We start from the raw sequence: 12,966 nt of genomic DNA on the forward strand, positions 1-12,966 counted from the left end.
AAGTTCACTTTGATTTGAACAGATTGGACGATAGGAATTCATAATGCTACATCCTCACAGTGAAGCTAACTGATTAAGTGCTTTAAATTATTCCCCCTGACAGAATGATAAAGTTACAATCTGTTCTCAGATGATCTACAGCTTGCCAGACTCCTACAGCTTCTTTCTACATTCATTTATCTTTTTGTCAAGCAGAGTTTTTTTTTTTCCCTAAGCTTCAATTCCATAGATCTTTTAAAGTCATCAGCACATCTGAATTATTAATGAGGCTTTAGAGGCAAGGTTCCTGATGGGCTGGTTAAAAAAGGTTGTATAGAAATCTGGGTCTGTGTACACATCAAAATAATTTCAGCTCCATTTAAAAAACCATTTAGTTCAAGTGTGACATAGATGAACCATTATGCATTTGTGGAAACCAATTTTTTGTGATCTACGATTAAACTAACCTTTCAGAGAGGAGTAAAGTGTGATGGTTATCATGTTTTAAAAGCATTGCCAGGCCGCTGAAACAATTTCAAACTACTACTTTTTCCAGCGGTTTATGTGCAAGGATGATTTTCAGAGAGGTTGAGCCTGGTGTTTGTACTCCGGTTGCCTGAGCTGCCCTTGGTTTTTGCCATGCTGTTATGCAGATCAATTTTGCAAAGGGATTTAGTGCTAGGTTGGACATGCCAGGTTGGAAGAGTGAACTCAGCTGATGGAAATGAGTAGGTCTTTTGGGTGAAAGACCTAAGACAGCTGCAATTTACTGAAATTTTTACAACTGCTGCAGAGAATAATTGTTCAGAATTTACTCTTTACAGTTCAATTCAAAGTTGGCATTTTGACCTTTCACGGCAGAGAGGATATCAATTTCCTTCTGCTGTCTGTAAGAAAGAGAGCATTATTTCCCCATTTAAGCTTCTCTTTTTCCTTTTAAATTTCTTGCCATTAAAAAAAAGAGCTAAGCAGAGTAGCCCATGTTTTGGCCACACTGCCTCAACACAAGGAGCGAGCTGTGTTAAAACACACTGTGGTGAGGAGTTGAGGTCTTCCTTATGCCTGAGAAACAGCTGTTTAATTTGGGTGCTTCCTACGATTTAAATGTGTGTGGTCTTGGAGACTCGGTTACATAGGATGTTCAGGAAATGGAAATATAGGAATGCTCTGGGTGTTTTACTAAAATGTCTGGTGGCAAAGGTATTTACAAAGAGATTCTCCCAACATGATTCCGAGGAACACACATTTCCATGATCACCAGCCATTTGGCATCCAAGGAGAGTGCTTCAAGTAGGGCAATGACAATCTGATGTATTGAATCTTGCCTTTTGAGGAAGAAACAATACGAATAGGTTGCTACAAAATTGACCACGAGGAAGAGGACTCAGGGAAGCAGTTCTAATGAATGCTGCATGGTCAAGGATAAATCCAAATCCCTGAGTTTATCTCCACTCCCTGTTTCATCTCCCACGCCAGAAAGATTTCCAGGGGCTTTATTTTCATCTCTAAGATGAGAAGGGCAATTGATCGGGCTGGGAGGGCTTCCTCACTGCCAGAGAAAAATAGCCTCATTTGTTAATAAGCTTCTTAAGAATGAAATGCCTGTTTTCAGCAGTCGGAGTTCGTGAAGTAAGGAAAGAAGAGGCTGGGAGGGGGCTAGTGGGACAAGATAAAAATCTGGAAAACAGCTGCAGAGAGATTCTAGTAGAATTGCCACTGCCACTGGGAGATGTCACCTATCAAGACCAGCCATCCTATGAGCTGTCCAGCGGGAAGAGGCAAGGGGATGTGGGCTAAGGAGACAGTGCAGGGCAGGAGGTTAAAGTCAAGCAGACCTGGCTCACATACCAGTTGTGTGGCTCTGAACAAGTTATTACTGAATTTGTCTTAGCTTCATTCCTCTTCTATAAAATACGGCTGATGATACAAACTTCCTAATAGCGTTGTTTAGATAGATGGAGCTAGTGTCCTTGAAACACACAGGTCCAGATACATGGCAAGTAAATGTGAGTAAATAAGGTTATTAGTATTATTAATAATATCAGTGGGCATTATGCCATAGTGGCTAACTTCACAGACTACTGTCTCTCAGATTCTGAATCTTTGAAATGGACACACAGCATCTCCATCTGAAACTCTTGTGAGAATTGAATTTGTATAGGTAACTAAAAAGTGCTTAGGAGAGTGCCTGGCCTAAGGCAGTTGCTGAAGTGTTAGCTTTTAGAATAAGTTTAGTACTAGCCTGAGTACTATCAGTACTAAAGGATGATGTAAGCATGGGTGGTGCCTCTTGAAAGTGATGATAAATGATGCCCTTCAGCAGAGATGCTGGGGGTAGAAAACAGGGATGTGGATATCAGGGTGTATCCTGAAGAGCACGAATTGTGCCAACAGAGGTTACAGAGAGGGATTTGGTTGGTCATATTCATTTGGAAGGTAAAGGAGAAGACGCGGTAACCCAGTGTTATGTCTGGGGAGCTGAAGGTTCCTCCCTTCCCAGGGTGCCTCTGTGTCTCTGAAATACTGGCTTTCACTCACCAGCTATCTTATCCCATCTGAGAACCATCTGTTTCTTGCATTTCTAGTTTCATCACTGAGATCACAGGGTTTAAAATAAGGATCAAAACCTCCTGCAGCCACAGGGCTACAGGTCACCGTGGAGGAGTGGGCTCTTGCAGGGAAGGCCCCCAGAGCTGGGCTGACTGAGCCGCCACCAGCAGAAGAAGAAACAGGCTGCACTGTGAGAATTAAGCTTCTCTGTTGGCTCTGTGGGTTGTCAGTGCTGTGGGAATTAGCCTTTTCACAGAACTACTCCCTAGAGAAGATCGCAGGAAAGGGGAGGCAATGATACAGCAAAAGCGTTTGGATAATTGGCCCTCTTCTCACTATACCACAAGCTGAGGTTGAGAGAGAAAAGGCTCAAAAGAAAAGATTCTGTTTCAAGAGAGACACCATGGAGAACAGAAAGGACTAACAGGGGGCTCCGACCTTCAAGGGTAATAGCTGTGTGGTTTCTTGTCCTGCATTTCCGATAGGCAACCTGGCATACTTCCTCTGCTGGGCAAACCCTGATGCCCCCACCATTCCCACCCACCACCCACACATACCACCTCCTCTCGTGTTAGCAGAGTATGCCTATTTCTTAGAGAAAAAAATTATTTGTGCCAGAACAAACGCAGTTTCTGTTTAAGAAAAATATTCTTACTTCTTCGCAATTGCCTACCGTGACTCTGTTTTTTAACCAAAAGTCTGATGCTGCCATTCTTTGAGCAGAACGAACTGCTCTCCCAGCTCTCCTATGTGGCCCTTGGTCCAGCCAACACCCTGAGGACAGACTCTTCACTAATCCTGGTGGCAGGGGATAATCCCTCTCACCTCCAGTGGTTGCAATGGGCATGCAATCTTGCATGGGAGTCAGCCAGCCAGTGTAGTGACAGGTGCCCACAGCTATTTCTTTATCATATTGTGACAAAGCAGGGATGGGCTGAAAGAAGCTGATTGAGAAATTGATTTTTACACTGTCTTGACTTCTACAGGCCCTGGAGTTTCTGTACTCTCCTCTTTCTCCTTCAAGGAGCCTGTTGCTATAGGAACCTGGCAGGTTGATTTAATTGTCTCTATCGGGATGCAGACACCTTTAGGCTTTTGCCATGCTGCAGAAGAGCCAGGCAAAAGGTTTTCCTGGTCATCTGGGATCTGGACGATGCTGCCAAGAGGCACAATCAGTCCCTCTACTCATTGAGCTTACAGGGCTATTCCCCTTTCTCGGAAGCTGTGTGACCAGCATGAGAAAGTGCCACCAGCACAGCAGCATCATGAGGCACGTAAAGGCACTCATCTTTTCAAAAAAAAAATAAATAAATAAACCAAGGGAACAAGAGTAATATAGAAAATGATTAAAGGCATAAAAATATGTAAAGTCAATTCGTATCAAATACTTATTGAGCGCCCATGGTAAGGTTCTGGGTCATAACCTTTAATATTCTGAACAGAATTTGAAACCCCTCCCAATTGTGGCAAAAGTTTAACTGTATGTATAAAAGTCTAGCTTTCTATATCCATTTGAACTGGCTTTGGGAAGAACCCTGGGTAGCAGTCTTTAGGGAAATTCATGATTCCATGATCACCCTAGTGTTGACACTGAGAAGGCTTCACTGTGCCTTCTGGTTTACCAGGCAACTTACTGTTCACCCCTTTCAAAGCCCAAAGCAAGCTAGACTAAATGGCTTACAAATGGCTTCTCTTCTAGAATGGTGCAGATAATGGAGTTCCTACCTTTTAAAATGTATATACTTTCTTTTCAAAGAACTCTTTCACTTTCCACCCTTGCCTCCTTTTTCCTTTTTTTTTTTTTTTTTTTTTTTTTTTTTTNTTGGCAGAGGGCAGTGAAGGGGAAGAGAAATAATAATGAGAAACGTCTATGACTCCTTTCTAAGCAAGCAGATGTTCTACTGAAAGAGGAAGGGGAAGTTTGGAGTCAAATAGAAAACAATGGAGGAGATTCTTCACTCTATTAAGGAAAGTATAATACAGCTGTTTTGGCAAACAAAATCGAAGTAATGATGATCCTTCTCCATCATCAAATTTATCATTACTCAAGTATGGTCAATTCTCAGTTATCTACCAGTGGGGAATGACTGTGTGCCCAAAGTCCAGGAAAACCTCAAAATTCCATCTCATGTCATAGTCTGTTCCCATTCCATTCCCATCACAGTATCCTCATTGGAGTTGCAAACAGATTCTATGTAAAGCGCACTTCTGATTTACTTCTCTCTATCTGCCCAATCTCTGGTTGGGATTTAACAAATGTCTGAAAGGCAGGTGGCAGGAGAGATTTGGGTAGTACAGTGACTAAACCATCAGCTCCCAGATAAGTGGGTGTGGACTACTGAGTTGATATACACAACAGAACAGTTTTAATTTGGGTCATACTGATCAAGCATAAAGAATACCAATGCTTTTGCCATTAAGAACCCTCCTGGTTTAAATAAAAGGAGGACAAAATATTGACAGAGAAGCAGGTTTGCCAAATGGAATTGCTGCAAATGTTTTCCAGAAAAGTTTAACAACTGGCATCATCACTTGATTGAGTAGATCTTGCCAAGATGAACACAGAGCTGTGAACAGACCGATGGGGGAACTGGGGTTGGGGTGGCAATGGGGGAAGTGAAGGAAGCTGGGTTTCTTGAAGGGAAAATGCTTTTGGACTTGGAGCAAGGTACCAGGGTGGGCAGCGAGGCCACGTGCAGATTAAAAGGCAAGCCAGATGGAGAGAAGTTCCCCCCAAATTACCCAACCCCACACCCAAGAACACCAAAACAAACTCTAAGGAATCTAGCAATAGCAGCAGCACAGCCTCATTGCGCTGAGCAATTTAGAAAGTGGAAGAAGGAAGGAAGAGAAGAAGGAAGGGAAAAGGGAGGAAAAGGGGAGGAGGGAAAGCAAAACAAAATAAATAAAATCACAAACAGAACAATATAAATAAAAATAAACAAACCAATAACAGAATAAAATTTGTAACTCCTTTTTTTTTTTAATTTCACAAAAGTTTTCACAAGGACAACGTTATAGAAGAAAACCCCCAGCAGTGGCTAGGTCATGCAGAACCATTAATTGTCATACCTTGGCCCATTCTATTCATCCTTGTTGCACTTTAGAGAGAGAAGTAAGCTATGTGAGTTTTACAATGCTTTTAAACTGTCATATTTCCTGTTGAGCACTTTAACTGGCACATTCTTATAGTTATAAATGTTCTGAGGGCGTAACTTTATAACCTCCTTTGCAAAGAATGCATGAAGAGCTCTTCATGATCCAATACTAGGGGAAACATATATATAGTTATATATATATAGTTATATATATATAGTTATATATATATATATAGTTTTATATAAAGAGATAGTTATGCATAATATAAATCAATATATAGAGAGACAAAAATAATTTGAAAAAATTCTTCCACTCATAGGGCTTGTTAATTTACATTTATACAATTATTCCCCACCGCAATACTGGTTTGAAAACTACACTGCCCCTGTCTTTGGTGTGGGGGAGGGTGGAGGTTCTGACTGAGCCTCACCATTTTGTCAGTAAAAGTGCTTGTCAATTCACACAGCAAGCAAATCTCCAAAACTATCATGCTTGAGGGGACGGGGGATCCAAAATCTAAATCCAAAACATTCACCATAAAAACACCTTTTTAGAGATGGTACAGCTGTGACATGTTTTCCTCCTCCCTTTTACACCTATTCTATGCGATGGAATTCTTAAAACATTTCAAATATGTATATACCAGCCCAGTGCTATTCCATCCATAAGAGAAATCGGTTATGGTGAATTGGCCAATTTTTAAGAACTATAGCACTGCCTAAAGCATGATTTGCATGCACAAAGCATCTGGCAACTATATGTTGAAAAAAGGGGCATTTTTCTACCTCTCCTCTCATGCTTACTAACTGTTCAGAAAGAAAGAAAACAAAAGAAAAATATAACTATACCAAAATGTGTTTGGCTCACTGTTGCACTCTTATCCCACGTCTCATAATGACAAGGAGCAGCTCTCGACTGTCGTCCTTACCCTGCCTAAATTGGCTATGTTAAAGAAAGCGATGATGAGGAATTCTTTCCCACCAGCTTTCTGCATTGGGACAGCCAGCACTGTGCGGCTGCGCCAGCAGTTGAAGGTGGTGCCTGGCTTTTGTCTTTGTTGAGTCAACTGTGGCTGATGCTCCTACATTCTAATTTATTTAGCAAGTCAGCTCCTAGAAAAACATGATCTGCAGATGGGTTTGTCTTCCTCTGACTCTACCATTGCCCCAGCCCTTCCTCCTACCTGGCATTGGGGCCATAACTAATCAAACAAAGGGGAGTAAAAAGATCCCCTGAGAATGCATGGAAAAATACTTGCTCTTTCCTGAGCATTATTTATTCTGTACATAAGGTAAGTAATTCACCTTTTAAAAGATGTAAAAGTCCCAGGAAGGCAGTTTTTAATGACTTACATCGGATATTTATGATACATATGGCTTTTCATCCCAAATGTCAAAAGTGAAAGAAAAAAATAGCTATTCATATGGCAACATAAGGAGACAGAATAACAATTTAATATGCAATCAAACCTCTTTTCACTTAAACAAAATGACTAGAATTTGATACATCCATGAATGGAATACTATTCTTTCCTCTATATTAAGGTGAGAAATGTTCATATGAACTCCCAGAGGAAACTGGCTCTGGGACAAAAGGCCTTGGTGAGTAAAAAAAAAAAAAAAAAAAAAAAAATCTCTGATGTTCGCTTGCAACAAGCAGGTCCTTCATAATCATCGACACAAATCGTGAAAGCCTTTCAAATGCTTCGCAATACTTCGGCCCAGAGAGTAGAAACAATCAATATGTTTTCACTGCCGTTTGGTTGCTTGTTTCAAATAAACATGTGCCAACTTACTGTGTATATAAAAAAAAAGAAAGGAAAACAACAACAACAACAAAATCAAAACCCAAAGCACCCTGATAATCCTGACGAATCAGAATCAACTTTTCTTTTACATTAAATAAACTTGCTTTGCCTAACTGACATTGATCACAAATGCTCCCTTCTAATCTGTGAACTCATTCCTGCAGCGAGCTATTTATGTCTGGAGCATGCCTTTGGGTTATTTTTCCCCTAGAATCATAAATAACTTTTGGTCCTTCTGCTTATTTGCTGTTGTGCTCAAGGGTTTTATGGTGGTGAAATAAAAATGACAACCACATGCACACTATCATACATATGCAAATATGTGTAAAAAAAAAAGGGGGGGGGACTACAGGGGAAAACAGGGAAAGTTACTTTGTTGAAAACGCCAACTGGGGAAATGAGTGGCAGATACAGTTTCACACAGTGGTGGTGGATACACATATCAAAGCCGCTCTTCCTGCACGTACTTCTGTTTGTCCCGGGACTCCCTGGACTTGGGCCGGTTCTGTCGGTTTGCTGTGGACGGGATGGAGTGAACAGAGGAGCTCTTCTTGCTGGAGGACTGCGAGGAGTGGGAGGAATGGGACAGGCTGGCCCGGGACTGGCCAGCGTTGTGGTCAAACTGCATTAAGCAGAAGATCAGGTCCGTCGGCACGAGCTCAAACTCGTAGGGGGGGTTGGTGATGACATACCTAGACAGGGAAAGCAGAGATGTCAACGCCCGAGAGTAACTAAGTGAAGAATTCAATACTCCCTGAACCAAAAGCCATGGCCTGTTTGCTCAGGTCTTTCAGAGGATCTGAAAGAAGAACTTTTAGCTGGTCCAAGGCCTTAAACGTTCTTTTCCTCGTTAAATAGAAACTTCCTCTGTTTAACGCAAGAAAGGGGGCCAGCCAGGAGCCCAGGCAGAGATGCAGAATTAGAGCCAGTGATGGAAGAACCAAACTTCGCTTTTCCTGGTCTACATGTACCTTTCCATACAAGGTCAAAATCACTTCCAAGTAGCCCATCCACTGGAGTTTTCATGGACTGTGATACAATTTTTATTCCAGAATTTTCTGACAATCCCAGATATACATTACAGGATCTTTGTTTACCATGACAGAGTGTCCCCTTAGACTAACCTTGCCTTTAAAAATCCACTTTGGTGGGAGAATTTGGAATTTGGAATTCAACACATGGGAGAATCTAAAACTCTTCCCTGCCTACCTGTCAGCACTACTTCATTGTTCATCACAATTAGTTGGCGCTTTCTCCTGTCAACAGCAGATGTGACTAAGATAATCATCCAGTTTCATTTATAGCAGTGGATCACCGAGTGTGGCTCTCTGCATCACCTACCTAGGAACTAGGAAATGCAACTTCTTAAGCAACCCCACCCAGACCTACTGAATCAGAAGTGCTGAGGATAGGGTCCACCAACCTGCAGTCGAACAAGCTCTGCAGGTGATTCTCATGCTGGCTAAATTTTGAGAACCCACTGGTCTACAGCAATTGTTCTCACTTCTGGCTATACACTATAATCCCTGGGTATTATATATAAAATTTTTACATATTTTAAAATATACATATATTATTTTTTCTTCCTTCCAGACCAATTAAATTAATCAGAATATTTTTTAAAAGCTCCCAGGTGATTCTACTATGCAAGCAGGGATGAGAAACACTTGTCTCTGCAGCATTATTGCCTAGGGTATATTATGCAAACTCACTGATCTTGGTAATTCTAGGATGTACTTTTAATTTTTGCCTGCTATGAATTTATTTTAATGCATATGAGAAAAATATAATTAGCACATCTAAACTGTTATTTTTCAGCTTCAGGTGATAATATACAACTGTCTCAAAAATATATAAAAGTTAAAAAATGAGTTGATTTAAAATATATGAAGTAAAAATATAGCACTCTAAGATATGGCAGAAAAACCACTTATTTTCGGGCTAGGTGTGGTGGCTCATGCCTGTAATCCCAGCACTTTGGGAGGCCGAAGTGGGTGGATCACTTGAGGTCATGAGTTCGAGACCAGCCTGGCCAAAGTGGTGAAATCTTGTCTCTGCTAAAAATACAAAAATTAGCTGGGCGTGGTGGCACACACCTAGTAATTCCCACTACTAGGGAGGCTAAGGCACGAGAATCACTTGAACCCAGGAGGCAGAGGTTGCAGTGAGGCAAGATTGTGCCACCGCACTCCAGCCGCCTGGGCAACAGAGCAAGACTCCATCTAAAAAGAAAAAAAAAAAAAAACACAAAAACTTATCTTAAACACTAGCAATGTGAAATATCTCTATATTAGGTACCAACAGAAATTATCCCAGTAGTGGAGTTTGGGAGAGATGCTTCTATTCAGACTTTTGTAATTGGGTGATGGAATTATTCTATTAACACAAATCTTGAATCCTTACCAAAATGTCTTTACATCTACTACTAGTAGTTATAGAAAAAATGTTTACCATCACCTCCAAAGTCAGTGTTGGATTTAATATGGGCAGGGTAATTTGTGTTGAAGGGATTTATACAGACCTTTGCCTTTACAGGAAGGGGACAGGAGAGGACATTATTGTTTCTGTGGTTAGTTGGGGAGGGCAGAGTTGGAACAAATACTCACCTCTTTGTGCACTGACTGGGGGTGCTGAGGTGGGCATCTCTCAGCCGGTAAATTCCAAAACAAAGCATATTATATGTTTTCAGAGCTTTGCAGAACAGATCACCATAACAACCACCATCCTGGGAGACAGCAAAAGAACAGAGAGAAACATCCTTTTTATTTGCCTGAAAATCAAGGGCCAGCAGGGAAAAGGGTCCCTTCATCAAAGCTTTTCTTGGTGTCTCCTGAGCTGGAGGGTCCATGTGCCAAGGGATGACAGTGAAAGAAGTCAACATGGTTAACAGCCTACATCCAATGTGGGTGATTTTTAGGAATCGGGTAACGACGGGGTTTCCCTCTGGTGTCTCTCCAGTTTTCTACCCGTAGCAATGGGGTTTGAAAACTCTAAGGACATTACGCTTCTCCCTCATTTTAAATGAAGGTGTAAAGCATGACGGTCTCAGATGTATGCTCAGCTGAGGAGATGAACCCCTTTCTGCAAAATGGTGATTATGTTCAGCCCCTGCTTAGCTGTAACTGCTGTGATAGGATCGTGTTGTCAAAACTGCCTGAGTGATAATGAAAACCACTGCAAGGAGGAGGACCCCACCAGGTCCTATGGTGACAGACTCTTTCAGGTAAGGACCGTGTGAAAAGCATAATTTACAGACCTCAGAGATGGCAAGGGTGGAAGAGAATGTGTTTCCCTAGGAGCCAGGGGTCTGCAGGCTGAATAACTGGGATTCGCAGTTCTAATCAGTTCACAGCCACCTTCCCAGGGACTGGGGCCTGATGCATAAAGTGAAAGCAAATGCATCAACTTGGAAATGCTGGCTTCAGCCGCCAGGTGGCTTCAGGTAGATGTTACCTGTATTATATGAAGGGCACTGGGCACTGCAGGATGGCTTCACTGGGAATAGAATGACTGTCTTTGTCCTTCCAATTGTTGAAATTCTCACATGGGCCTCAAATTAGAGAACACAGATGGGGCCAAATCTTACCATTATCTAAAGTCTTTATCCTAATCAAGTGGATCAACAAGCAAATGATAGGTATAAAGAACCATGAGCTATGAAAATTCCCTTTCAAAAAAAGCCTAGTCTAACATAGGTTGCAGCCCATGATCGAACTAAAAAATGGAGCAAGTATGCATCAGCGTTTCAGAAAAAAAAAGAGACAGACCCTTTCCTTGGCTCCTTTTCCACTATTTAGTCTTTCTGGGCAACACTATTGCTTGTGCAACAACAGATTTATTGGTTTCTGTGACTTATGGCTGTGGGGTTGGGCTGGGAGTAAGGGCAAAGACTGCACACTTCTGTCACAGTGCCTACACCAGGCAGGTGCATGGAATCAGAAGGGAGATGCTGGTCACTTCTGTCACAGGGAGGGCCTGAGGGAACATGACTTATAATTTCCAGTCTCAGAAATTATAAGGTCTAGGTTTTGAATTAAAGGCATTAAAGTATCCACATGAGATTCTATTTGACTGGTGGTTCTGGATACGCCTGATTACTGACTACCCTGGTGCTTTGAAAACCACCAGTGCCTGGGTCATACTCACATATAAAAACTAAGAAACCTGCAGGCTGAGGCTGACCACTTCCATGTGTTATTAATGTATAGTTGAGTAGCCCTAAGCTATGCTAAGAGCCTGTGGAAATAGTTCCCAACCTTGGCTGCATGCTGGCATCACCTTGTGCAGAGGATATGTGAAGAAAACGCCAAGGAGTGAGAAAGCCCACAGGCTCTGAAGCCAAGATGCCTTCCTGCAATTTCCCGATAGGTCCAGTCCTCATTCTCTCTGGGTCTCAGTTGACTTAGAAGTTGTGATACTAGAACTTCATATCAAAGAGTTGCCATGAAGATTAAAATGAATGACTACACATAGAGCAAAGAGTAAACCATAAATATTACCTCTTACAGTTATCTAAAACAGGAAGGAGAAAAGACAGATGCCTAGCTTGTCACATCTGACACCACTTTCTTTGTGATCAAGCTTTTCCCAAACCAGCTCAGGTGACCTTGGTGCTGTGGACTCACCCCTAAATCCGCAAATGGCCCATCGAGCAGAGCTAACTGGGCCACACGGCAGCGGTCCCTATTGGCCAGTGTCTGCGGGGTGCTGTAGCCACCTCGAAGGGCATTCTCCTCAGCAATCAGAGCCTCTAGCTCCGGCGTGGCTCCTCCGGTCACCAGGGTCCGTATCAGGGTGAGGATATTGTCATTGAAGTATGTCTGCAGACAGAGAAACAGTGGGGAAAACGTCTTTTAAGCAAACACCCTAAAGTCATGACAGCCGACATCCAAATCACAACTTTTCTTGGTATCTCCTGTTTAAAGTTCTGGCCTGTCTCTTCAAATAATTTTATGTGGGAAGTGAAAAGACAGCAGCCTCCAATTATTCCATTATTTTCTCTCTTGCTTGGCTCTACCATGAGAGCCTGACTTTAAAAAACTAGTTGAGGGGATTTTTATTAAAGGACTCAAATCTGAATAATGAGCATTTACCATAATTGGTGTTAGTTGGGATACAAATATTGTCTCCCCATCCTCAAGTCTACATGTCTACTATGAGACTCTGGACACATGTAAGAAAATGCTGCTAAATGCCTCACCTGCTAACAAGCAGCACTGTCTGTGAGGCCCTGTCACCCATGTGCCAGGAAGCTTCCTCCCCATGACAATGGCAAAACCTTTCATTAATGCCACACGCTCAACGATTCATCGCACACGTTGATAACTGTCTAACCCAGAATTCTCAATCAATTAAATATGCCAGATAAATTTATGACAAGGTGAATGTCCTGGTAAGTGTCCTTTGGCTTTTGTTTTCTAAAATAACCTCAGTAGTCCGAGGCAAATATCACTTATTAAAGAAGTTTTCCTCTAAGTGTACATTTGCGTCACATCTGAAACATAACAGATCTGTCAGGAACAACACAATGG

At 41.9% G+C, this 12,966-nt stretch overlaps 1 protein-coding gene across 29 annotated transcripts in view; it reads right to left on the reverse strand.

Moving 5' to 3' along the window:
• KCNMA1 (potassium calcium-activated channel subfamily M alpha 1) overlaps positions 1-12,966 on the reverse strand; it is a 768,447-nt gene that overhangs the window by 9,769 nt on the left and 745,712 nt on the right. For 15 of the 29 annotated variants that reach the window (XM_037727295.1, XM_037727293.1, XM_037727291.1 and 12 more), the window contains 3 exons: positions 12,061-12,255; positions 10,042-10,160; positions 7,903-8,127 (listed from right to left, as the gene is read on the reverse strand). In XM_037727295.1, the coding sequence (XP_037583223.1) occupies positions 7,903-8,127; positions 10,042-10,160; positions 12,061-12,255 (539 nt within the window). Of the gene's footprint in view, positions 1-5,487; positions 8,128-10,041; positions 10,161-12,060; positions 12,256-12,966 lie in introns of those variants that run through there. The other 14 variants (XM_037727278.1, XM_037727288.1, XM_037727276.1 and 11 more) reach the window with 2 other exon arrangements.

The sequence above is a fragment of the Cebus imitator genome, unplaced genomic scaffold, assembly GCF_001604975.1.
Source record: "Cebus imitator isolate Cc_AM_T3 unplaced genomic scaffold, Cebus_imitator-1.0 Scaffold11, whole genome shotgun sequence".
In the NCBI taxonomy this organism is placed as follows: Eukaryota; Metazoa; Chordata; class Mammalia; order Primates; family Cebidae; genus Cebus; species Cebus imitator.